Here is a 25,659-nt window from a genome sequence, read left to right on the forward strand (position 1 = left end):
TATATCTTTATTGCCTCCAAAGATGTTGTCATCTACATATACCACAACTATGATCATGTAGTCTCCATCCACCTTAATGTACAAGTTGTTGTCAGCATTTCCCTTTTTGAAACCTTGCTTATGGAGATACTTATACCATGCTCTAGGTGCCTGCTTCAGACCATATAGTGCCTTTTTCAATCTGCGGACAAAGTTGTCATCCTCATGTAGCTGAAATCCTTCAGGTTGCTCAATGTAGATCTCTTATTCTAGATTTCCATTGAGAAATGCAGATTTAACATCCATTTGATATACCTGGTATCCTTTGAATGCAGAGAATGTCAAGAACTTTCTTATTGCTTCATCTTGCAACAGGTGCAAATGTCTCCTCAAAATCTATGCCCTCTCCTTGAGCATATCCCTTGCACACTAGTCTTGCCTTGTTCCTTATTACCTTGCCTTATTCATTCATCTTGTTCCTGTAGACCCATTTAGTCTCAATGACATTTTTGTCTGTAGGTCTAGGAACCAAATCCCATGTTTTGTTCTTCTCAATCTGTTGCAACTCTTCTTTCATAGCCTTTATCCACTTCTCACTCTTGCTGGCCACATCATATGTTATGGGTTCCATCTTAGTCATAAGGCAGAAATTTACTTACTCAGTGTTTCTTGCTCTCCTTCTAGTTTACACACCATCCTTCTTGTTGCCAATAATCTGATCCTCAAGGTGATTCTTTTGCACATATCTGTTTGGGACTTTGCTTGGTGTTTCTTCTTCAACATCAGCTTCTTGTTGCACTTGATAATCTTGATCAGTCCAAAGCTGAAGTCTGGGAATTGAAAAGGAGTCTTAAGGATGCAGAGAATTTCATTCAGTCATTGAAGGAGCAACTGAATAAGTCCAAGGAAAAGAGAAATGAACTTGTTGATCAACTAAAGCAGAAAGAAAACCAAAGCATAGATGATGGTCCCTTGAATCAAGCTTTGAAGGAAAATATAGAAGAATGTGAGAAGCTTGCTAGAGATAATGCAGTCCAGAAAAATGAGATGGAAAATATAGTAATGAGGTTGACAAAGGAGATTGAGGGAAGAAAGAAGAATGAAGACGACCTTAATCAGTCTTTGAAAGAAAGATCTGATGAATACTGCTAAATCAATTGTGAAAATTATTAGCTGAATCTTGAATTGCAACAATTCAAAAACAATGAAGAAGAGCTTGAAAGGCAAATTGTCATTCTTAGGGATGAACTTGCTACTGCAAATGAGTACTAGGAAAAGTTCAAGATTAGCTCAACTAAACTTGATGTGTTGTTGCAAACTCGGAAGAATGAAAATGGCAAGCGAGGTCTTGGATATGAGAAAGGAGAAAGCTTCGAATCTGGTCAAAGCAATCCTAAGTCAGAACATCATAAGAACAAAGCTAAGAGATCTTCAGTAAGGCAACCTAATGCTCAAAAGTTCAATGGCAATTGTTTTGTTTGTAATAAATTTGGTCATAAAGCTAGTCAATGCAGAAATAGGATGAATCAAAATGGTCCATCATTCTTCGATCAATGTTTCAACTGTAACAAGTATGGTCATAAATCAAGTGAATGCAAAATTATGGCAAGTAACTCTTTCAATAGAACGAATGTTAGATGTTATGCTTGTGGTATGTTTGGTCACATTGCTAATCAATGCAAATCAAGAGGAAATCAAGGGAATTACAGGCCTAGACAGAGAAATGTTGTGTGCTATAATTGCAACAAATCTGGTCACATTGCAAAATTTTGTAGAAGCAAGAATATGGACAGGAAGAGTCCGACAGACAATAACAAAAGTGTGCAGAAAGATGATAATGGAAAAGGAAAATTAATTGTGGATGAGATCAGCAATCAAATGAAGAAGACATGGGTGAAAAAGAGTGATGACAATGCAGGAAATGGATACACACCTAAATTCGGTATTGGAAATTCCTCTAGGAATAAGTTTAAGGCCTCTGGCCTAGGGGGAGTTTTCAATAAAATCTTTTCCTCCCCTGCCAACAATTGGTGTCAAAATGCGACAGATTGTCAGTAGCTGCATTGACATATTTCAAATCATCTAGAAGGATTTCCGCAAGTATTTGAGCAAAATTGGAGATCCGCAGGAGAACTTTTGTGAGTTGTTTGTGGTAACAGAGTGTTCGGAAGGGTTAGGGCAAGCGCATATATTACATCAAAAAGTTAAAAGTTGGAATGATGAAAGGCAACCTTTACCTTTCATTTGTCACTTTGCATTATGTAAGAGAGAGTAGAAGCGAGCTCTGCGAGAAGATTTCCGACTGATCGAAGTGTGAAGGCAATTAAATGTAAAAACCCTAATCCAACAAAGTAAGGTATTTCTCTGTGAAGTTTGTAAATTTGATATCTCTGGAATGGATACACCTTTGGTAGTTGACATAACTAAGAGATCTCGACCCAAATTCAAAAAGCACCCTTTCAAATCAGTAGAAGATGATCCTCTAGAGGCATTTTCATCGGTTCCATACGGTGTTCTTTATGTAGAGGACATTAGGGCATACATACATGAGAATATTGAAGAGTTAGGAGGTTCACAGTTTTTGAATTTGTACTCCAACCATCTTTTGGGAGAGAATTTCAGGCTCAAACCAAAATTTAAGTCTATGGAAGAGAAGAACTTTGTGCAGTTTATCCGGTTTCCCGTGTTTGATGAGAATGAATGGGTCTAGTATGTGCTAAGTTGAATTCATGTGGTGAAACCAGCCCTTCAAAATCACTATGGATGTAATCCGAATTGTAACTAGTTTAAGCTCATCAGGTGGTTTGCCCACACTCCGGTCTATAAAGAATCAAATGGTCATAGATGCAACCGGTTCCAGGTTTGATAAAAGGGCTATGACAATAAATGATATTGTTGAACTAGATGTGAAGTTTGCTTTTATGGTTGTTGGATACAAGGTTTATCACTCTAGCCGAGAGAACTCGGTATCCGGTACAACTATTTATGATGCATATTAGATGATTAAGGAGAACAAGGAGTATGATCTATGTCAGCTACTCTGGAGCAAGTTTATAGAGAATCTGACAAGCATAAAGAAGGATAAGAAGAATACATTCAAGTTCGACACTCTAGTGTTATGCTTATTCTTCTATTTCATGAATGAGATTCCAGGTATTGGAAGTGTTCATTGGGCAAGTGACAAATTGGTGGTAGTACAGGTCAGGGATTTACTGTATAACATTAGAGACAACAAGGCTCAAAAAGATGCACTTTGGGGGTATTTCAAGAACTTTCAGAGCATGATGCAAGCTAGGGAAAGAATCCCTAAATCTATAGTGGAGAAGTACAAGGACACCATATGCTTCATGGTAGACATTGATTAATGCATAATGGAAGCGGTAGAACCTAGGACAATATGCATCATGCCCATGGGGTATGAAATAGAGGATAAAATCCTAGAAATGTATGCTCAACATTTGTTGACTAAGCCTAATGATCCCTCTGAAGAAAGGTTTGACACCTTTGCTGAAAAGGACTTGCAACTGCATGCTCAGTTTAAGAAGCCGAAAATTGTTAGAAAAGTGAGAAAGGAGGTGGAACATTATGCACAGAGCATTGGCATAACCACTTCAAGCATTGGCATTACTGCTGAAGCAGTTAAGGAAGCTAGGAAGAGGAGAGAGCAAACTAAAGAAGGAAGGACAGTAAAGGTTGAGTCAGTTAGTCTGACAGCTTCGTCCGCCAGATCTAGACCAACCAAGAGCTCTGCACCTTCCTCTGGTTCTCAAAAGCCAATCAACACAGCAAAACCCCAAGTCAAGCAATCCAACAGAAAAGGGAAGAGGAAGAGGATAAAGCACAAGAGTATATGTTGGTGTGCATGCTAATGAAGAGATTGTGTTTGATGAAGCAACAAAAGAAATAAAGACAAAGGGCACTAAAGCTTCAAAGGTGTCTAAGGACAAGCCCTCTGGTGAGGAGAAAAGCGACAAGAAGACGAAGCTAGTTCCATCTGGTAAGTATGTTGAAGATGTTGTAAAAAGCTCTCACTATCCAAGGTAATCTCAAGCCACTCTCTGAATTTTATGACAAATTTGATGAAGTTGGTGCTTGAATATATTCAATAGGGGTCTTGTTGAGATTATGTCTAAGATTCTTAAAAGCCTATATGATGTATTAGAAATGAGAAGATTGAGTGCTAAGGAAGAAGATAACAAACTTAGAGAGTGTACCTTGGTAAATCTTTGCCCTGTGATTTCGATAGAAGAGGTGAATAGAATTTTCAAAGAAACCAAGAGTGAGTTTAGAAGCAAGACCAGGAAAAATAAGTTAATGATTAGGAAGACTGAGAAAGTAATTAGAGAAACGAAGAAGATTTTGAAATCAACCCTGCTAAAGAACAATTTTGATTTTGTAGAATCTCATGATGACGCTCCAGAATTGCAACCTAAGGATGAACAGGTTGAATGAAGGCCTCTTCTGCTCTGGATGAAGGAGAGTTGAACAAAAGTGGAGAGGGATCAGTCAAAGCAAATACAATTGAGGATACTCAAAATCCTCTGAATCTTACTAAAAAATCTGCGAAGAATGAAGTCCCATCTAGTGAAGAAGTAGTGAAGGTGGCGGAAGTTAAGAATGAACCAGTCACGGAAGCAAGAGACACTGTAGAGGCAATGAACGTATTTTTGGAGAAGGACAAGCAAGAATTAGATGATCTTGAGTTGATCCAAGGGCCTATCAATCTGGCCACTCTTTCTCCCATCCAGAAATTGCAGCTAGCATCATTTGGTCAGGCCAAAGCAAGGGAGGAGATGATGAAGTCTCATATTGAGGACAGTGAGCTACTTACTCTTGCATCTGGTGTCTTGGAGAAGATCATGCCTTCATATGTCAAGGACACATCAGATACTCCCTTCGGTCAGTTGAAAAGCCTAATAAATTCGGTAAGTACTCACTTCGAATCACTTGAGAAGTCAACTAAGGTTAAGGTCCAAAATGAATTTGATGCCAAGAGGTTCAGTTCATTCAAGAATATGATTGCAAATTATAGAATCTTGTTAGACACCTGCATGAAGAGTTCAAAATGCTTTATTAGAAGGAGGCAATGTCTACAAGTCATGTCTATTATTTTCTAAGTTTACTGAGGATATTGAGAAGCAAATAAAAGAGAATGAGAAGCTATTGGCAGGTATATCCCAATCATTTGATCCTTTGACTACTTTGGTGGCTAGTCAAGAAGGTCAAGTCATTTCCTTGCTTGACAAGATCAAGCATTTGATGCATGAAAAGGATATGATTGTTGTTAGAGTCGGTGAACTTCAAAGCCTAATTCGTCCCAAATTGGAAACTTTATTCAGTGCTTCGAAGGAAGCCTAAGATGTCATGGTAACCAATGAACCCTCAGCCCTATAGACAACAAAAATGCAAGCATTTATTTTCAGTGGCCAGATTTCAATTTTGGAGAGTCTCAAGAAAGGTTGGGACAGTGATTTGGTTTTATTGAAGAAATTTGTTGCAGATGTATTTAAATATATTTAAGTTAGGAGAGTGTGTTTGTATATATGCAGTCTGTTCATAGGAATTTTGTATGAATTTTGGCATGCAGATCCCTGCCTTTGCCATTGATGTCAAAGGGGAGTGTAGGGCAGTGAAAAATACTATATTCATCTTAGGGGGATTTTTGGGAGTTTTGGAATTTAGAAGTTTGTTTTGCAGTGTGTGTTCATATTTGGTCAGACACAGTCATTTTTTCAGTAAGTGTTGCCATCAATGCCAAAGGGGGAGGTTGTTGGCAAGAGACACTACACAAATTATTCGGTGTTGTCATTGATGGCAACCCAAGTCAGTGCACCCATCTGCGTTGTTGTATGTGATTCTATTGGAAGTCATTCAAGATTGGTTCAAGTCCGACAAACTAGACAGAGCATCTGACAGTGTTGTGCATTATGGTTGATACATCCTTCCTGGTTATCATCTTGTATTGAGGATCTGGTTGTAGGTTGATGGATGTCTAGACAACCATATTCCAAAGTTTTAGCCTCTGGTGATGATTAGCATTTGAGTTAGAAGCTCTGGTGTGTCAATTTTCAGTTTATCAGTGTAGGACAACCGACTTGTGTGTATAATCCTTATGCGGATTTTGTGGATCGATTTTGGTGATTATATTTGTGGTCCAAGTGTTTTGTCTGATGGTTGTGGCAAAGTGTGGACAATTGTTTTGGTCCACATTGGTATTTTAATTTCGGATTTAGCCGAGCGTATGTACATGTTTCACAATATGCTAAGAGTTCTTGAAGCCAACATGTGGTTGATCTATTATCTTGTTACAGATATATATAAGCCATGTATTTGATCATTTTAGTGTGTGGGGTGAATGTGAAAGGTGTTAGTGATTGATTGTGCGTAGTTGCACGTGCGCATATTAGAAATTTATGCTCCAGATCAAAGCAATGGAACAGAGCAGTATAAGGCAAAATATGAAATATTTGTGTAATGTGCTTTACCAGAACTATAATCGGGCATTTGTAGATGCTATTATTTAGTTCATGTACTTCAGTAATCTTATGTAACTCATTTGTAGGCAGTGAGCCTCTCCTTTTGAGCAGTGAGCTCTAAGCAATGTGCCTAAATGCATGTGCATCCCATTGTAAAACTTGTATTTGAGGATACTCATTTTGTGGGTCTCATCCCCACCGTGGTTTTTCCCTTGACCGGGTTTTCCACGTATAAAATCTTTGTGTTATGGTGTTGTGGTTGATTGTTCTATGTTCTTGCATCCTTCTTTTGGTTCAATGTATTATATGGTTGAAAGAACAATTTAACAAAGTTAAAATTTGCTAAACAATGATTCACCCACCCCCCCCTCAGTGCTCCTTGATTCCAACAGAGAAGACTAGTGCGACGGGCTGCTCATGACATTTCAGGAGCTCCTTCTAGGAACAAATCCAAATACACTTAATTGTTTAGATCCAAGTTTGTGGCTCGATCTGACAACTGAAGCTAGTTGTTCACACATAATTACTTTAATTCCAACACATTTACCTTGGTTTCAGCATTTTCACAATTCAACTTAAAAGAGGGCAATCAATCCAAACTTTGTAAATCCAATAGAATTCTCAGCCCTATCTTTGTTGATTTGTGGCTACATCTATCGGGTTTACCCCTCTTTAATGTAATGGTCCCTAAGTCTAAATATTAGTGGTTTTCATAGTTCTAATTGTGGAAACCATAATATTTTCATCATTACAGATCTATTCATAATTCACTAATAAAAATATCTTGCTTAGGCAATACTAATTCATGAGCCTAGATAATCAAATCCCTAGTCAACTACCATACTATTATTTTTCCCTACCATAATAGTAGAATTTACATCTTTAGTTGGTATACAAAGAACACTAAATATTTTATTAATCAACCATTATCTACTTTTAGGAAAGTATAATTCACGTGCTTAGATAATGAAATCCCTAAGTCATTAGTATAATAAAATATTTCCTTACCATAATAACAGAATTTACATCTTCAATTAAATTAATAAGAATTCAATTATCCTCACATGTTTGTTTAAAATAGTATTGCATTTTAGGCTATTCCAAATGATCTTTAAAAAAGTTGCAAGAGACATACTAAATTCCCTAACCTTGATTTCATAAAAAAAATTATAAAATATTAAAACATTGGTCTTATTAGGATACTTACTTATAAGAACGACCATTAAATACATCAAGTCCTCCAACAAGTCCTGGACCTCCAATTTTAGGGTACTAAAACATATTAGAACAAATTATAAATTACAATGTTATAAACATATGAAAACAAAAAATATTTAAAAAAATAAAGCAAAATTTTAATGTCCAACATTTATTGAAATAAAATTAAAAAAATCAAATTGAGATGTCTCACATGAACTGAGCATATTCAAGAAATCTATCATCGCCAATGTAACGACAATATAATTTCTTTAATTTTTAAATAAGATTTTTTTTTCAAATTTTTCTTTGATAACTTATTAGAAATAATATTATAAAATTATAAATCATTTCAAAAGATTGAAATACTAAATATAAGGCTCCTCATACATCCGTGTCTAATTTTAAAACTAATAATACAAGCAATGTTGAGATTATTCATTTGTCATACCAGTACATTTATAACCCTCATGCCTGTTCTTTTTTCAAAAGCAAATGTCAAGATTTAAAGCCTAAACATTTTAAGTATATAGTAGTTCAATTATGCTTAGCATCTCAAAAGATATTCCACTGCTACAAACATTTAATTAATAAATGAAATAAGAGTCAAACCAATTTCTACCAAGAGTTTGCATTATAGTACACTTTCTACAAAACATAACTTAGAAGGATATTAAATTAAGCTGCATGTCCATTATGTAGGAATGATCACCCCTTTTGAAATAAATGCTTGCAGACCATATAAATGCACTTTTGAGAGGATTACAATAGCTTCATGTTTGTTAGATGCTAGGGAACTGGAATTCCATAGAATTAGCAAGATTGACTAGAAAAGTATCTAATTAAGTACGGAACAACTTCGTTGTGAGGGAAAGGTGACAAATTATATTTGTATGGTATGGCAATCATGACCTACAAATTTTATGTTAAGAGTTATTTTGTATTAGCTAATAGTTATTTATTTAATTATTAGTCTATTATACTCTACGCTTAAGCTAAACTTAGGCATTTAATAATATTGTAGGTATTACATTATCCCTTTAGGGTTTCTTTAGGGTTGCACACCTTTAGGGTTGCTATTATCCTTTTATAAGGATTGTATTGTACTTTTTCATTAATTGATTCCCTCTCTGAATGATAATCTTCTTCTTCAGAGCCATTATTGTTTTTTGCCTCCTATCTTCTCTTGTGACAGGTATTTTGCTTGCAGGTGTTCTTGGGATCTCTAAAGTTGTATTTCTCAACTTCTTCCACGACAATATGTACTTTCTCTGCACCTTCGATGTTTCTGGTTTTTCATCATGCAGTTCTTGTTGGTCATCATTTTCAATGAACCTGTCCCTCACCCTTGTCTGCATTATGGGGGCTTTCTCCTGTTTTTCTAATGCTTCCTTGGTTTGTTGTATCAACTCTTCGGGCTTTTGTGTTTTATGCCATCTGTATCTTCGAGTTCAGTAGTTTTCCTTTGTTTGTCATCTGATTCGAGTAGTGTTATTTGAGGGCACTCATGTAGATTACAGTCTTCTCTACCTAATCATCTTCTATTCCAGTGGACGTTCTTCAGATCGACAGTTATTCTTCGACAGTGTTTGCAGGTTCTTCATGCTTCAGTGATTCTTCTGCTCTTCTCTTGTTCCTATCTTTTAGAACATTCTTGTTTGGAGACTTCTTCAGTCCTTCACTTGCTTTTTGGAGTAGAGTTTTTTCCCACGTGGTTTTCTCTATTTCTCTAGTTCATAGAGATTTGGTTGTGATTGGGTACCTCATCGGGCCTTGTTGTCAGGACCCAAATTTGCCTTCATCATGTAGTTGCATTTTTTTGCTTCATGCATTTAGTTTTTTAGCTACTCCCTAAGTTCATCTTAAGGGGGGGTGTTAGAGTTATCTTGTATTAGCTAATAATTATTTATTTAATTATTAGTCTATTATACTCTACGCTTAAGCTAAACTTAAGCATTTAATAATATTGTAGGTATTTAATAATTATTCTAATTATTTAATGCACATCATCCCTTTAGGGTTGCACACCTTTAGGGTTGCTATTATCCTTTTATAAGGATTGTATTGTACTTTTTCATTAATTGATTCCCTCTCTTAATGATCATCTTCTTCTTCAGAGCCATTATTGCTTTTTGCCTCCATTCATCTCTTGTGACAGGTATTTTGCTTGCAGGTGTTCTTGGGATACTTGAAGTTGTATTTCTCAACTTCTTCATCTTCTAATAACCCTTTCCCTCACATTTTCAACAAGGAGGAGCTCTTACCATAGAACTCATTTTCAACATGACGGGGCTCTTATCGTAGAACTCATCCATTCAATTTAGCATGTGGATCCTTATCACTTTGTTCACTATGGGATAGGAAAACTGAGAAGACTTTTTTTGAGCTTTTAGTGGTTCTAGTTACTATATGGATGCAAAGTATGGGGTAGCAACACTTCAACAAGAAAGTGGGGACATATAGAGAGATTACAAAAACATTTAATCACAAACAGCCTCAAGATTAAATCATCTATTCCATATGAGATTGTCCTTGCAAAAACCAAGACTTTTCTCATTGAGGTGGCAGCTATGTTTTGTTTGTTAAGCTATCTAAGAAGATTAGAAAACATGGAGATACATCGCTCGCCAAAAATGACAATTGTACAGAAATTAGACAGAAGAAAGAGCAAGTGGATGAAACAAAACATCAAATAGATGAATAAGTGGGGTATTAGCATAAGAGAATGCCAAATAAAATTGGGAAAATAAAAAAGAACGTGAAAGGAAAATTTATTCACTACAGCTCACGGTTTATTGTACAATCAAGAGGTCGCTAAATAACTTTACAGACTGAGAACTACAAAAACATGATTTAAGAAACCCAGTTTGGCCTATTTATTGGTAGGTCTCTTAGTACATTTAAAACAACATTTGCCACTAAGTGATTATCAATGCATTTTTATTTTTTACTTCCAACGACAATGGCCTTTGTTTTCTGACATATAATCCCTGAAATAAAAGAATCCACCTTTAATGGCTTACAAAACTAAGTGTAATTATTAATCAACAATATGGTCCAACATGTTTTTTTTCCCTCCCATTTATTTAGCTAACACCAAGGTGGTCGAGAGATGGTTTCCTAGTTAATGATTTGCTATCTTTATAACCAATTGTTACTAAATGAGAGTTATAGGAAAAGGATAGAAGGAAAATTGTGATGGACTCAAGCAACCAGCCAACACAGACAAAAAGAAAAAAGGAAAGTGACAAATGATTGATTGTGACCTAGAAAACCCAGGACGTGTCCCCATGCCAGGGACATCTCAAAGACTTCCCTGACGTCCCCTTTTTTAGAAATGTCATCACCTGACACTAGGGATAGTTGGACATCCCTGATGTCAAAATGCCTTTTTTTTAAAAATGCATTTAACTTGCAAAAACAAACATTTTTATAATTGTTTTGTGGGCCCCTACCTCCAAGGTCACCCTAAAAGTCATTATGAAATAGTTTTTAACTCATTCAATCATTTGTATAAGAAGAAAAAACATGGAGCAACAAGAGGGTTTGAAGCAAGCAACCATTCAAAGAAGAGTAGTATAATAGAAGGAAAAGAGATTGAATCTAGGACAAATATATTGCTTTAAGCTTGAAAGAGGTAGGTTTCATCCTTCTTTTTCCCAATTTTTTTCAAAGCTTGAAGCATGAACGTCTGATTTTTTTAATTTTTCAGTTTAAGGTGAAATGAGGGTGTCATAGATTGCACTCAGAGGCAAAAATAAGGAAACAAGGTGGGGCAATGCCAACACCTTCTTTTGCAAGTGCACAATCATCTTTGCCTATATCATCTACTTTTGGTAGTAGTCATTTTGGCACAAGAGGAAAGAGGAAGGTGAGCGGTAGTGACAAGGGAGGGTCAATTGAAGCTATGCTTAATGTGCAAGCACGAGAAGCTACTGAGTCTTCCATTGCCAGATTCGTTTTGGCTAATACCATCCCATTTCATGTGGCTCGTTCCACTTACTTCAAACAATTGATTAGAGATGTAGCCACCATTGGTCCTTCATTCATACCCCCTGGAGATCATAAGCTATGGACTACCCTCCTAGATAAAGAGTGTATTCCAAGGTTAATGTGCCAATGGATGAGGTTTGGTTGCTCTATTGTGATGGATGGGTGGACTAATGTCAAACTTTGGCCACCCATCAATATCATCGTCGCATGCCCTACCGGTTCTTATTCTCTCAAAGTCGTGGATTGTTCAGCAAAGTATAAGGATGCAAACTTATAGTTTATAATTTTGAGAGATGTCATAGAGGAGGTTAGGTCTGCTAATATTGTACCTGTGTTGATCACCGATTGAGCACAAGTGAAAAACAATTAATTTGATGGTGGAGGGTGCTTACATGCACATCTTTTGAACTCCATGTGGTGTTCATGCATTGAAAGGCATAAAAAATAGATTGGGTGAAGCAAGTAGTGGCAAAAGCTAGAGACATTCAAATGTTCATTTGCAACGACCACACTTCACTTGCTCTCTTTAGATCATTGTCCAGGGAGTTCCTCAAACTCGTTGTAACAAGGTATGCCACTTCATTTTAATTCAAACTTTCAATATATGAAAATATTGGAAAATCAAAAATTTGAAACTTCAAACATTTGTATTCCAATTGCATTGAGCCTTATATTGCTTTTAAATTTTTAATGAATATAGGTATACCACATACTTCATCTTGTTGGAAAGGATGCTTGAGGTGTATGATCCTCTACAATTGATGCAAGTGAATCTTGAGTGTGCTAGATGGCCTAATTCAAGCTCTATGCAAGGAAAATCTGGTAAACAAAAGATCCTTGATGACAATTGGTGGTCCACTATGAGGTAAGGTGTTGTTGATTTTATTAAAAATTTGATGCTAGAATGATGATTTTATATTAAATTTTTTGTTTTAATATTTTAACGTTTTGTTTGCATTTCGATTTTGCACATGTTTTCTCTTTCATCTCACCTATTGTTGACATTAAATATGCTGATACAGACTCTCCTAATCTTAGAGAATGATATGAGACATTTGATAGTATGCTTGGGAAGATAAAGCAAACAATTTTGGCTAAGGATCCCACTTTGGGGTTATATGAGCAACATATCGGGCCCATTGTGATACAAAAGTGGAACACAATGAACACCCCGCTTCATATGGCAACCTATCTTCTAAATCCCAAATGGTATGCACTAAGGAATGGAAGGGTGCTTCCATGTGATGACCAAGGGATTTAAGATGGGTTCATATGGGCCATTGATAAGATGTATCCAAAGGAGCAAGCCTTCATACTCCAAACACAATTCCTTAACTTGATAAATCTTTGTGGTCCTACATTGAGTAAACTACAAGCGAGGTTGGATAGAATTATATTAGCTTAGAGAGACCCTATTGGATGGTGGACATGGCACGAGAGGGATACACCACAATTGAAGTTGTTTACCACTTGCTTCCTTTCACAAGTTATCAGTTCCTTTGTTGCAGAGAAGAATTGGTCCACATATGGCTTTATCCACTCCATCAAGAGGAATAGACTTACCTCTAGATGAGTGGAGAATCTAGTGGTTGTGCACAGTGCTCTTCGACTTCAATATCATTAGACTCCAAAGAGATGACTAATTCCAGCTTTATGGTGGGATGTTGATTTGGAAGACGTGGCCCAGGTTGATGAGGAGTTGACACCAGGGGGATTGGATGAGATTTTGTTGGATGAGGTGGACGTGGACCATGACAGTGGCAAAGACTCAAAGGAGGACTTTGATTTTGAAGCAGTGCTAGGAGATGCAAATTAGGGGCAGCAATGTACTTCGTTTTTTTGTATTTTCATATCATAATTGACAATGAAACTATATGACAATAGTGTAGCCTTTGGGTATTTTGCATGTTACTTTTTAGATATAACATGCATATTAACAATGAATTCTGAATTATGTAAGCATATTGAATATTGACAATAGATTTTGAACACAAATGTTGTATGTTAAAACTTAAGGTTCTAAAATGTTTTCATATGCATGTTATATCCATGTTTTGATATGAATATAATCTATATATGCATGCTTTATCCATGTTTTCATATGAATATTTAAAATTTCCCTATATATTATAAATTTTCCCTATATTTTATATAGCCATCCGCTAGTCCCCAAAATTGGCAAAAAGAATCATCATCCTAGAAACACGTCCCCCTATCCCATGTCATCTTCGTCTAGGAAACTTGAGGTATTGTAGATTGTAACATATAAGATGTCACATACATAGACATCAGAACGACATGTGTCAAGATAACCCATACACAATAGTTAATTGCTTTAATAAGTCTATAACATATCACAATCTAAGTCTAAGTGATAGTGCTAATTAGATTACTACAAACTTATCTACAAATGATCACAATACATCATCTATCCGACACTTGAATGTTGTTGTTCATCGATAAAAGTGAAATTTGATGATTGTGCCACTTGAACATTACTCCAACATCTCTAGCCAAACTAGGACCTAATCATAGCAAATTAAGTTCTATCTTTGTGATCTTTCAATGTGGAGAATATGTAATCTATTTTTGGTGCAAGGTAGTTAATAGCAGTACTTCAGTATTGTTTTTTCATGAGCATGTCAATCTATAGAAATGCACTCGTTTTTCTCCTTTAAAGAATGCAACTATGAGACTTTGCATAATGATGAACATAGCAGAAGTCTCTCTTTTGATTGAGTTCTTGGATAAATTGTTTGATCTTGTCATTCTCCCATAATAATCATCAAGAAAGCAATCTATTTACCAAAAGCAAGTTTAGGGAAAAAATAAATTGCATGCTAGATTGAAATGGTAAAGGCAAGCCATGTAGCTCATCAAAGAGTTATTTGCATCTCTCTACTAATTACTAGGCTACTTTTCTTCTCCAGCTCTTATAGGTGAAAAAACTTGTACTTAGGCAATTTCATGTGCTAGTTATGGACAAGTGGAACGTATTTAGAAATGATTTTATTATTTATCAACTCAATTTGACAAATAAATAATTTCCTAAACAACAAACTGCAAATCAAATTCATTAAAAGGTGTTATGAACCTCTCCATAGCTCTATCTATAAGCATGCAAATAAACTGATATTACTAACAACAGAAATGGATTTTAACAAATAGATAAGAACCCAAAGAAGAAATGAGCTTTAAGAAATTTGTCATCCCTAACCATACCTGTGGTTCTAATGCAAGGAATTTGTATTTATCTAGAGCATATCGAACTAAAGCTTCATTTTCCCCGGGATTTATTGTGCATCTGGCATAATATAGTATACAAAATGATGTCAATTGAATTGTTAATCTTGCCAATCAAAATGGCTTAAACTTGCAAACATAATTCTAAATAGTTCACAACCTACAAAATCAGTAGCTTTCAAAGAACACAAGCATCATTAACACCTTTGTAAGTCAAAATAAGAAATCTTCTTCACGATGGGAGATATTGAAAAATAATAGAAAACTGAAGTACATGATAGCAAAATTGGATGTTTATTTAAAACGGGTTCCATCAAGAATGTGTGTAAGGTTAACGTGCTAATGAAGGTATCAAAAGATATATTTGAAAGATTAAAAAGAAAACAAAAATTGTTAGATGAAATGAAATTTAAAAAAAAAGGTAATTGCCATATTATTGATATTAAACCATATATTTTTTTGTTTGTTGGTAAACCTTTTCATGGCCTTGGATAATATTCTTTGTATCTCAAGAGATTGAAAAACTAAAGAAAAAAATCCTTATCCTTGCTTGCTTGCACAAAAAGGAGATCATGCTTGTAAAAGAAATGTGTTTCTAGCAAAATCATAAGTCATTAAGAAGTGGCTAAAACCTTCTACATCTTCTAATTTTCTTAAAAAAAAAATTCTTAATTTCTCAAGTTTTGATAAAACCTGGTCATTTTGGTTTTAAAAGGTAGCCTCAAGCAAAACATTTTAGAGATAAAATAATTTGCTATAATACAAATTGTTTCTGGTGCAACTAGCCAACCCCTAAAAGCTACGTAGCTAGGTTCCTCCCATTCCCTTATCATCGTTAGATCAAACAGGCCAAATGTGCCATTTATAAAAAAAAATCCATCAAACATCTAATCTACATTTTTTAACAATAAAATATGCATTTTCAACCCTAAAACGTGAGAAAAAACCTACAAGTGCCCCAAAACACTTGCAACCGATTCATTTCACAAATACAAGCCCACACAAACATCTAATAATATTGAAAGTTACAATTTATACATTTTTGAAGCTAGTTTTTATTTTATTTTTGAGATAAAGGATTGCAAAAGTGTCGAATGATATTTCGTAACTGCTACTAGGGAGAGATCTAGCTTGCACAAAGGAAATTTATTGATCAAAGGTATATATTTTGCAATAATTTTTCAAGGCTCTTTTTTTATTTAAGTTTTTAAAAGAAAACAAAATTTTCAGATTTTTTATAAAAACATTTTAAATGTTTTTTTGTGCTTGTTTCTAATTTTCCTACATTTTTATATATAGTACGGTTGAATTATTTATTTATTTAATTCTATTAACTCATATACTCTAAAGTTACATTTTAATTTTTTTTCTTAGAACAATTTATTTAAAATTGCTACTTGTTCAAGTTTAATGGCCTCTGAGGCAAATAAGTAATTCAAATATGATCAAGCATCTCTTCTATAGAAATATGTTATGATGATTGAACAACTTTAAGGGGGTGGGGCTTTTCTTTGGACTTGATATCGGTGTGGAATCTAGTATAAGGGCTCACATAGTCAGGTGAAAGCTCACTCATCTGCTATGACCAACCATGCAAATAGAGATTGTTAAGGGCCAAACAAGAAGGGGTTGCTGAAAGAACAAATTATGCTACATGTTAAAGAACAAGAAGAAGCTGATGTTGTGAGTGAGAGAAAAATTAAAATCTCATTCTTTAGTGACCAAAGGAACAGGGAGGCCACCTATAGGGTCTCCTTCAATTGTAGCTGCCCCATATCCTTTCTTGTAGGCACTATCTATCCAAGAAGAAGATCCCTCTATTTCGTCTCCTAAAAGAGGGTAACGGGATAAGGCATTTGAGAATGAGGCTAAAGGCAATGCACATGGATACATTGCTTGTTGAATCTACACCAATGGTATTTCTTTCAACTTGGTGAAATCATCATATTTGTAGGAAATGGAGATGGCAATCAATTGAACTCCCTCAAGTTGCATAGGTCTTGGGTATGAGAAGTTGTGCACAACCTTTTGACAATTTTTTTGGTAGAGACATCACTAAAACCAATCACAAATTCATGGTTTGAAACAAGAGTGCTCATCATTTCTAATGGATGGAAAGATTACAAAAATAGGTATTTAATAAATGTCATTGTCATGTCCCCTAAAGGGGCAATGTTTTTGAAGGAGGTTGATTGTTGCGGCAAGTGAAAGATGTAAACTACATTTCCAAAATTTTCAATTTCATATAGATGGTACGTGTTGATACATTGAGGGTGAGGAGATTCAAATGTTCATGACGAACCGTCAGATGTCACAAGGCATCTTCAAAACTTTCTCCAATTTGGAGTTGTTGAAGATAAATTTATGAAATTTCAATATTTTAAAAAACTTTAATGTATGACACTTAAATTTTAATTTGTGATTAACTTTTCTTTTGCACAACACCAAGTTTCTAAAACTCAAAAATTGCTTTGACATGACTTGTGAATGTACTAAAGGCATTGGGTACCATGATCATTAGCAACCAATAAAGCGTGTGGAGGTAATCAAACTTAAATAAGGCCCAAAAATTCAAATCATTGATCCTAGATAATGATTGGTGGGTTCAGTTAGATTACATCTTTAATTTATAGAAGCCCATCATGAGTATGATTAGGTTTGTTGATACAAATTGACCGTGTTTGGGGAAAATCTATGATGGCATGGACTCCATGCAAGAAAAAATAGATGTCATCATAGTAGAGAAGAAGGATTATCCCAAAGAAATATTTTTCTAAGGGTACAAAGATGATCCTTGACATCTGGAACAAGATGGCCACACCCTTGCATCTCTGGCATATGCATTATCTCCCAAATATTACATAACCAAGATAATTTATTTTCCTAGGAAAACGGAACCATATAAAGATGATGAAGTTGCTATAGCATACAAGAAAGCATTTTGAAGCATCTCCTTAGATCTAGCAGTGGTGGATAATGATAAGATTGAGTTTGGAAAGCTCATCTCATCACAAGATCTTAGTATTTGCACTCTCTGACAAATGCAAGATGGATGCTCATACATCATGGTACCTCCATGGACAAACTCAAATGTTTCTCCAGTCTCTTGTGATCAAAACTCTATCATAGGTAAGCAATTTTTTATTTTTTAACATTTTACCAATTTTTTGCATTTTTTGAGTTGTATTGACTTTCTCTCCAAATTCAACAAGTTGCGTGTCACTTTTGATATATATGATATAAAATTGAACTATCAACTATCTTTATCATTATCAAGTATAATAGTATAAAATATCAAATGTACTTTTAATTTTGCATAGTGTATATTTTTAGTATCAAGTATCATATGTATTTTCAATTTTGTATAGTGAAAGAAACTAAATGAATTTTTGCCCTATCATTTAGGCCTTGGTATAAGCATGGGATTGAAACAACCCTTCCCTCACAAGCGAGACTTTGTGACTTTGTACTTGCAATAAAATGAAATAACAAAAACTTAAACAAGTACTTTCTCACTGGCTAAACTTAAGAAAACAACAAGTCTACACATAGGAGGATATGATAAGCAAATACATTTTGACACATTAACACACAATTCTAATAATTAAAAAAGTAAGTTGCATATAAAACTACAACCTAGATGGACAAATAACATCAACACAAAACTTGATATTAATCCCCGGCTTTCAATTTAATGATTGAAATATTCAACAAAAGACCAAAAACACACAATTAAGTAGAATATACACCAACTTAAACAATAATTTAAGTAACATAAGCATAACTTTAACTATCATAATTAAATATTGTGCTCCATGTTGGAAATAATCCACACTTGAAACGATGATGGTTTGGCCACATAGGGCCAATAGGTCAGCTGGTAGAGCACTCCAGCAACAAATGAAAGGTCCTAGGTTTGAGTCCTAGCTGGTCCAGATGAAATGTAGCTCAACAGGTGATATTGGAGTCAAGATAGGAGCCCCAAACACCTGCAATGTGGCTTAAGCAGGGGTGTTGGAAATAAGCCACACTTGGACTGACAATGGGTTGGCCATAGAGGGGTCAATAGCTAAGTTGGTAGAGCACTCCAGCAGAAAATGGTTCTAGGTTCAAGTCCTAGCTGGTCCATATGAGTTGTACCTCAACACTCCAAACACTTATTTATAAGGTTACAAAACTCATTTTTGGGATTTAGGATAATAATTAATGTCTTTATAATAAAACACTAAATGCTACTGAAAAATCTGAAAAGAAAGAACTTTAAAGCAAGGAAAATATTTTGAACAAAGATTGAATTAAAATCCGACTTAAAGTGTCCTAAACAATAGGTTCTCTAACATCTTTTCTAGAAATAGATCCTTCAATAAATGCAATGGCTAAAACTAGTTAGTTTGATAGATGGATCTGTTCATTTATTCAGACATAGTTCCTTGCTTTGAATCATGTTGGATCCTCAACAGAAACTTGAAACACTAACAGAAACGGAAATCTTGGTTACTTGAATTGGATTCCTTCATCGGAAATTGGTAAAACTGCATGTTCTTTAGCCTGGACCTTGTCGATGATAAAAACCTTCGTGGCACAGATCATCCTTTGCTTGATGTCAACCTCCACATAATCTCCTTGGACAAAATATAGACTTGAAAGAAGAGTGAAGGAAAAGATGAGGTTTATAGTGTTTGCTCATCACTACTTCAAACCCTCATTGCATTATGCAAAATATTTAGAGAAGGCTTCTTATTAAAACCCTAGAAAATACAGACTGTTTTTTTTAGCATTTTGAATGCAGAAAGGCTGCTGTTAACCAACTGTCATTAACCTTTCCAGCCCTCCTCGGTGGAAGAATAATTGTTGGTAACTGTTATATTCCTTTGAAAACGAGGATTAACAACAAAAAAAGGTGCAAAAATAGATCAAAAACTGCTATTGATGACTGCAACCACTAACGACTGAGTTCAAACTGCCACACAATGGCTGACTATTTGCCAAAATCACTATTGCTATTCCCCACTCTTTGCATGATCAAAATCTGCCACTGTAAACCCTAGATTTTAGTTTAAAAAATGAATCAAATACGAAACCCTAGGACCTAGAATGACTGCTAGCACATGGTTTTCAAATCAGCAAAACCCTCCATAAAACTCTTCCACAAACTCCTTCATAAAAGATGAAAAAATTGCCCTTGAATAATCCTGGGGCTGAATAACGATCAAAGAACTCTTTGCAGTTTGCATGAATTCTCACCAGCTATGGTGCTGCCTTGGAAAAGGTTGAAAAGTGCTGAAACCCTATTGCATTGTTGTGAAATGATCCAATGTGATGGAAAAAGCTAGGTGCTCATCTTTGATGTCCATTTGCTGTTTTTGAATTTTTGTTTGTCCCAAAATTCTAATAGGCGTGCTAGGGTTTAGCGTGCCATTTTTCTAATATTTTTGGCCCAAAAACCTTAGTAACAATTTCACCCATCTAGGGTTAGGTTGTAGCCTAGGATTTTAACCTGTTTTTATATTATTTTGAAACACTATTTAAAGTGCCATAATCACTGCTAAAAACCCTAAGAAACGAACTGTAACTGTCACAAGGGATGAGGGTTTTATGATAGAAACCTTTGATGAGGGTTTACAAACTGTTGATCATTTTTGAGGACTGGAAATTGGTGTTCAAACCCTGGGTGCCCATGAATATTTTTGAAAAATCTGCTTAAGTAATTGGCACCCTTGCACACTGTCTATTGATGACTGAAATCTGCATCAATTTGGAAAGGGCATATCCAAGAGGTGCTTGCCACTTGAAAATGGTTCATAATTGACAAAGTGTACACCTAAGGAACCATTGCAACTTGAAACCTGGCTATGACTAGAAAGTCACATCCTTTAGGATCTCCTGCCTCTCATACTTATCAAATTTATGCAAAACACACTTATGGAGATGGCTTGTCAAGCAAAAGTGTGCACCTGGAGGTCTTTCACCACTTACCTTTTTATTCTAAATAGAAATGTGTGCACTATGGGATCTTTTGCCACTTTTCCATGCTCCAAATGAAATTTGGCAATTTGGCAAAAGCAACTTTCCAAAGTCATCTTGACCACCTTTTGACACTGTCATTTAGCAAACTAGTAGAAGTTACTCCCAAGAGTCATCTCCACCACCTTTTGGTACCTAGTCATTTTGGCAAACTGACAAAATCTTCTCTCTGGAGTTGTCTCCACCACTTTTTGGTACTTAAGTCATTATGAAAATTGGCAAAAGTGACTCTTTGAAGTTGTCTTTGTCACTTTTTCATACCTTAGACAAATTTTGACTCTCTTGCATTCAAGCTCCATTTTACACCTCATCTGATACATTGGAAAATACCTTTGATTGGCTATGCAATGACATTAATTAGAACCTACAAGCATGACATCCAAGAACATGGAAGACAAAGATTTCATAATGATTCTTTAGAGGACAACTGACTTACATCAAATTGGAAATCTATACTTATACCAAAAATTCTATATGGGTACAAGTTATTTCTATGTTCTCTATGAGGGGACGAGACTCCGCACACTTCACTAAAAGAGGATGAATGATATTCTGTCTAGTAGGCCATGGAATAGTGGAGTCATAACCAATACAACAAACATTATAGGATTTCGAATTCTAAGGAGGTCAATATGAGACATGGGGAAAGGTTTCACATTGACAGGTTTCTAATAGTACATGGCATCTAAACTTGATCAGTAAGAGAAAACCCTGGGAACATAATCAAAAGTAAGGTGGTTGCCACTAACATTTTGCCCAAAGGAGGGCATGGTAGCCGATAGAGGTCTAGCAACATGAGAATCTCTAATGTCTATCCTTCACTCACAGTGGGAATGAAAAGCAAAGGGCTCTAAAATCTTGCAGATCAGAAATAACAGCATTTATGAACTATTCCGAACTTTTTTAATCCTCATGTACTAATACTAAATGTAGAAGTACTCTAGATGTTGGATGTCATGTATGCTGCACAGAGATAAGGCAACAAGCTCCCTGTGAGATCACCAGCACCGCCCATGTCAAGGAGAATGAAGTGGACTAATGCATTATCATGGTCCAGAGACACAACTTCAGTGCTTGATAATGCTTTCATCTTCCTAAAATGTTCTTTCTCAGGCAGAAAAAAAAATGGTATGTGCTTTGTGAAGTTTGACAAGAGTGAGAATAGCAGAGGAGCATTTGTATCAGGTGCTTGTCCAGCTGCTTCAGCTAATAGGGAGCTAAAGAACAATATCTGGCCTACTTGAATTGAGAAGTTGATGAGATCCTCAAGCTCCTGAATTTGTTTCAAGCAGGAATCCCTCTCTGTCTCATTGTCCATTTTTTCAGAGAGAGATTCAAGAAGCTCCTTGTTTGTGTGTAGTGTAATATCAATGCAATTCAACGGAGCAGTTAAGTGTTCTTGTATCTCTACTTGCAGGCTCACTCTCATTCCCTGTAAACAGTAAATCCAAACTACTTTTGATTGACTTTGCTGATGGCATAGCAACTTTGGCAGCATGATTCATGCGTATAGCTGCTTGCTCTGGCAGAAGCTTGAACCAAAACCACCTTCAGACTCTAAAATATTAATGAGTCCTTCCAATACACCCATTAATGCATAATATTCACTAACCCTCTTCTAACTGTCGCAGGAACTTTTAAACACTACCATTCACTATGCAAACTTTCCATAATATATTCAATGTTCTTCTCAACAAAAAAAAAGAACAAGGTCATGCACAACTTGTGTATTCTATGTATGGCTTATGAAGCTTCAAAAATGTAAAGATATTCATTAAAACAATAAACATAGATCTGCCATATGACACCCCTCATGCATGTTTCTGCATGGAGAAAAATGATGACTTATGGGGCTTTTACAACCCTTTCACTCTCCCTCCCTTTGCTCTTGACACATTTCTCACGTACTTCTTTGAAAGCTTGAAAAACAGAAAGACAATGAACATATGTATTCTTTTATCTTTTTTACTGAAGGTGAAGCTGCTGCAATCGATGTAATCCGCCTTTTAGTCCTCCATTGAAGGGAGCATCAACCCTAGCCACCATGGTGAACCTGTAAACTGTTTTGAGAGACTATTTAAATGATGAAATCCTAGCAGCTTAACTAGTCGTATTAAACTCAAATTTCTCACTCCTTAAACTCCCTCCAACCACAAGCAAGTGGAAGAGACAAATTCAAGATATAATAAGAATGCTTTGAACACTTTTTACAATGGTAAAAGGGTACTTGAAACCTTAGAGTTCTCTAAAATTGTTTCCCAAAGGTTAAAGCATTACATATAGACATGATATATGGATCATGTAGGGCTTTTCACAAGCCTAACCTTCGAGATTTTTCAAGTCTCTCTAAGTCCTAGAACCTCTAAAATACCTTTTGATGCCTATTTCCACCAAGGGTTGAAATAGTTAACACAACCCCTGCTGGTGCAATGAAAAAAAAATTTCCCCTTTATACTTCTCTAGCCATCTTCCTTAAGAAATTGAACAAAAAATATGCGATGTTGATGTAATTCCCATGATTTAAATGAGAGAGCAGCTTAAAATGGTAGCTATATAAATTGTTTTACCTGTCCTCACAATTAATATGCTTCTCTATGTTGATAGCTACTTCAAGCTATGGCTATGGCAGACTCATATGGAGACTCCTTTAGTGGAATGCTTGGGGTTTCACCCTTCAAAAAGAATAAATTCCACACTAGCTCTATGTGAACCTTCAGTTTGTACCACCTTTCTCCTTGTGTAAGGAGCCTTGTAGCTCTAGAAATTAAGTACTTCATGGGGTTTAACTTCAGGCCCCTCGCAACTGCTACAACATCCCTTAGTATGTTGCCAATCTTGAAGGCAATGTTATTGTTTGAACCACTAAACGCATCCATCCTGCATTCTAAAAAATCATTGCAACTGGTAATCCTTCATGGGTGGTAGGTCCCCTTCTAGTTATGTTGCCCCCATCTTCTCAGCCCTTATTCTGCTCATCATTCACTCCTACAAATAATGGTGATGTTTCTCTGCTTTTCGGCTCCATATGATGGTGTCTTTCTTTATACAATGGTGATATCGTCAAATTTTATCATGCATGTATTTGCTAGTCACCTTCATATTTACAATTACCACCTTTATTATGCTACCGACAAGTACCTTTCCCAACTTTATTTGAAAATGATGTTCACTTGCACAGCTTAGAAATCATTTTTATTTCTTGTCATCATTGGCAATAAACTCCCCTAGTTGAAGGTTGAGACCCATCCTTAGACATCAAAACACACTTTTTCTTTTTCATTAGGAAGATTTTGGTTAAATATGGGTTGTACAGTGGGAAAGGGTACAAGGGGTGAGAAACGATTAAAGTTTTAATATTACAACATTGTAGAAGAAAAACATGACATTTTATGGGAGATAAAATTTGCCTAAAATACCCAAATTAGTTTACCAATAAAAATTGCTTTGGAAAATGGGTCATTGCCTGTGGATATGCAGAATAAGATCAGTCTTCATTTATTAGAAACCATTATATTTTGAAGACATACAAAACATGTGGAAAGATGTGCTTGCATGGTAACTGCTTACACAACAACTTGTGCACCACCCTGTTGCACAACAACTACTTTGTGCAACAGCAGCTTGCACAGCATACATATTGTAACCTCTGGATATGCAAAATAGGATCAATTTGAATTTATTTGAAACCATCATCCTCTAAAACATTTAAAACATGTGGAAAGATATAGTTGCATAGCAACTGCCTACACAACAACCACTTACGCACCACTCTGTTGTACAGTAACTGTGTTATTAGCATTGTTAGAGATGAAGACTTTTATTACAGTTTATTTATATGTTGTGTTTCTTACATTTATTGGCCAAAAACTGGTTTTTAGACCTTTTTTTAACATATATGTTGAGCAACTATGCATCTGATGACAAAAAAGCAATACATTCAATTAACTTGATGTCCACATGAGACTGTAATGTCCTGGTGAACTCTTCCTTCGACAATGGTTTGTGATATGATTTCAAGCAACGACCATTTCCCATTATAGAAAATCTCAAATCGTCAACTATACACAACTTGACTGGTCCATTATCAAACACAATTTCAATTTTATAGGGTCTTAGCCACCTAATTCAAAGCTTGTGATGCAATACCAACAACGAATCAAATGAACAAGAAATTACAGAATGCACACAGTAAACAATAAAAGACAATACAAGATGTTTGGACACACAAGGACACCACTTATTAATTTGTAAAAAGATTTCAATTTACAATCATGCTAGCCATTCACATGGAGATTGCAACAACTAAAGATTCTTTGCACAATGAATCCAGCCCTTTTCTATGACTGAATAATCTATTCAACTTTTCAAAACTTTTTTTTTAATCTAAATTGCCTCTGATGCCAATCTGTTTCTACCCCTTTCTCACTAGATTAGGTGCATCGAATAAGAATCTAGATAACTTGGTGTGTGCAGTTACTACGTTTTTCAATATGCTAGTGTGTGCACATGAATATCCTTTGCACAGATTTAGGAACTAATGCCTTCCATATATAGAAACCATCTGGACAAATGGTTGAAACCTTTTGTACACTCTTTGAATTTGATATGTGAGAAAATACACCTACACATGGATTAAAATCCTCAATAGAACCTTCTGCAGATCAAAAGAGAAAATGCATGGCAAAGTAACCCTATGCAGAAGACACAAAACAACTAACAACAAAGCAAGCACACATGAAAACAAATG

General features: G+C 35.5%; 1 protein-coding gene across 3 annotated transcripts in view; it reads right to left on the bottom strand.

Moving 5' to 3' along the window:
- Positions 1-25,659, bottom strand: part of LOC131064233 (rRNA (cytosine-C(5))-methyltransferase NOP2C) — a 185,975-nt gene that overhangs the window by 28,137 nt on the left and 132,179 nt on the right. For all 3 annotated transcript variants that reach the window (XM_057998335.2, XM_057998343.2, XM_057998333.2), the window contains 2 exons: positions 14,868-14,949; positions 7,663-7,727 (listed from right to left, as the gene is read on the bottom strand). In XM_057998335.2, coding sequence (XP_057854318.2) covers positions 7,663-7,727; positions 14,868-14,949 — 147 coding nt within the window. The remainder of the gene's footprint in view (positions 1-7,662; positions 7,728-14,867; positions 14,950-25,659) is intronic.

This window comes from Cryptomeria japonica, chromosome 1 (genome assembly GCF_030272615.1).
Source record: "Cryptomeria japonica chromosome 1, Sugi_1.0, whole genome shotgun sequence".
In the NCBI taxonomy this organism is placed as follows: domain Eukaryota; kingdom Viridiplantae; phylum Streptophyta; class Pinopsida; order Cupressales; family Cupressaceae; genus Cryptomeria; species Cryptomeria japonica.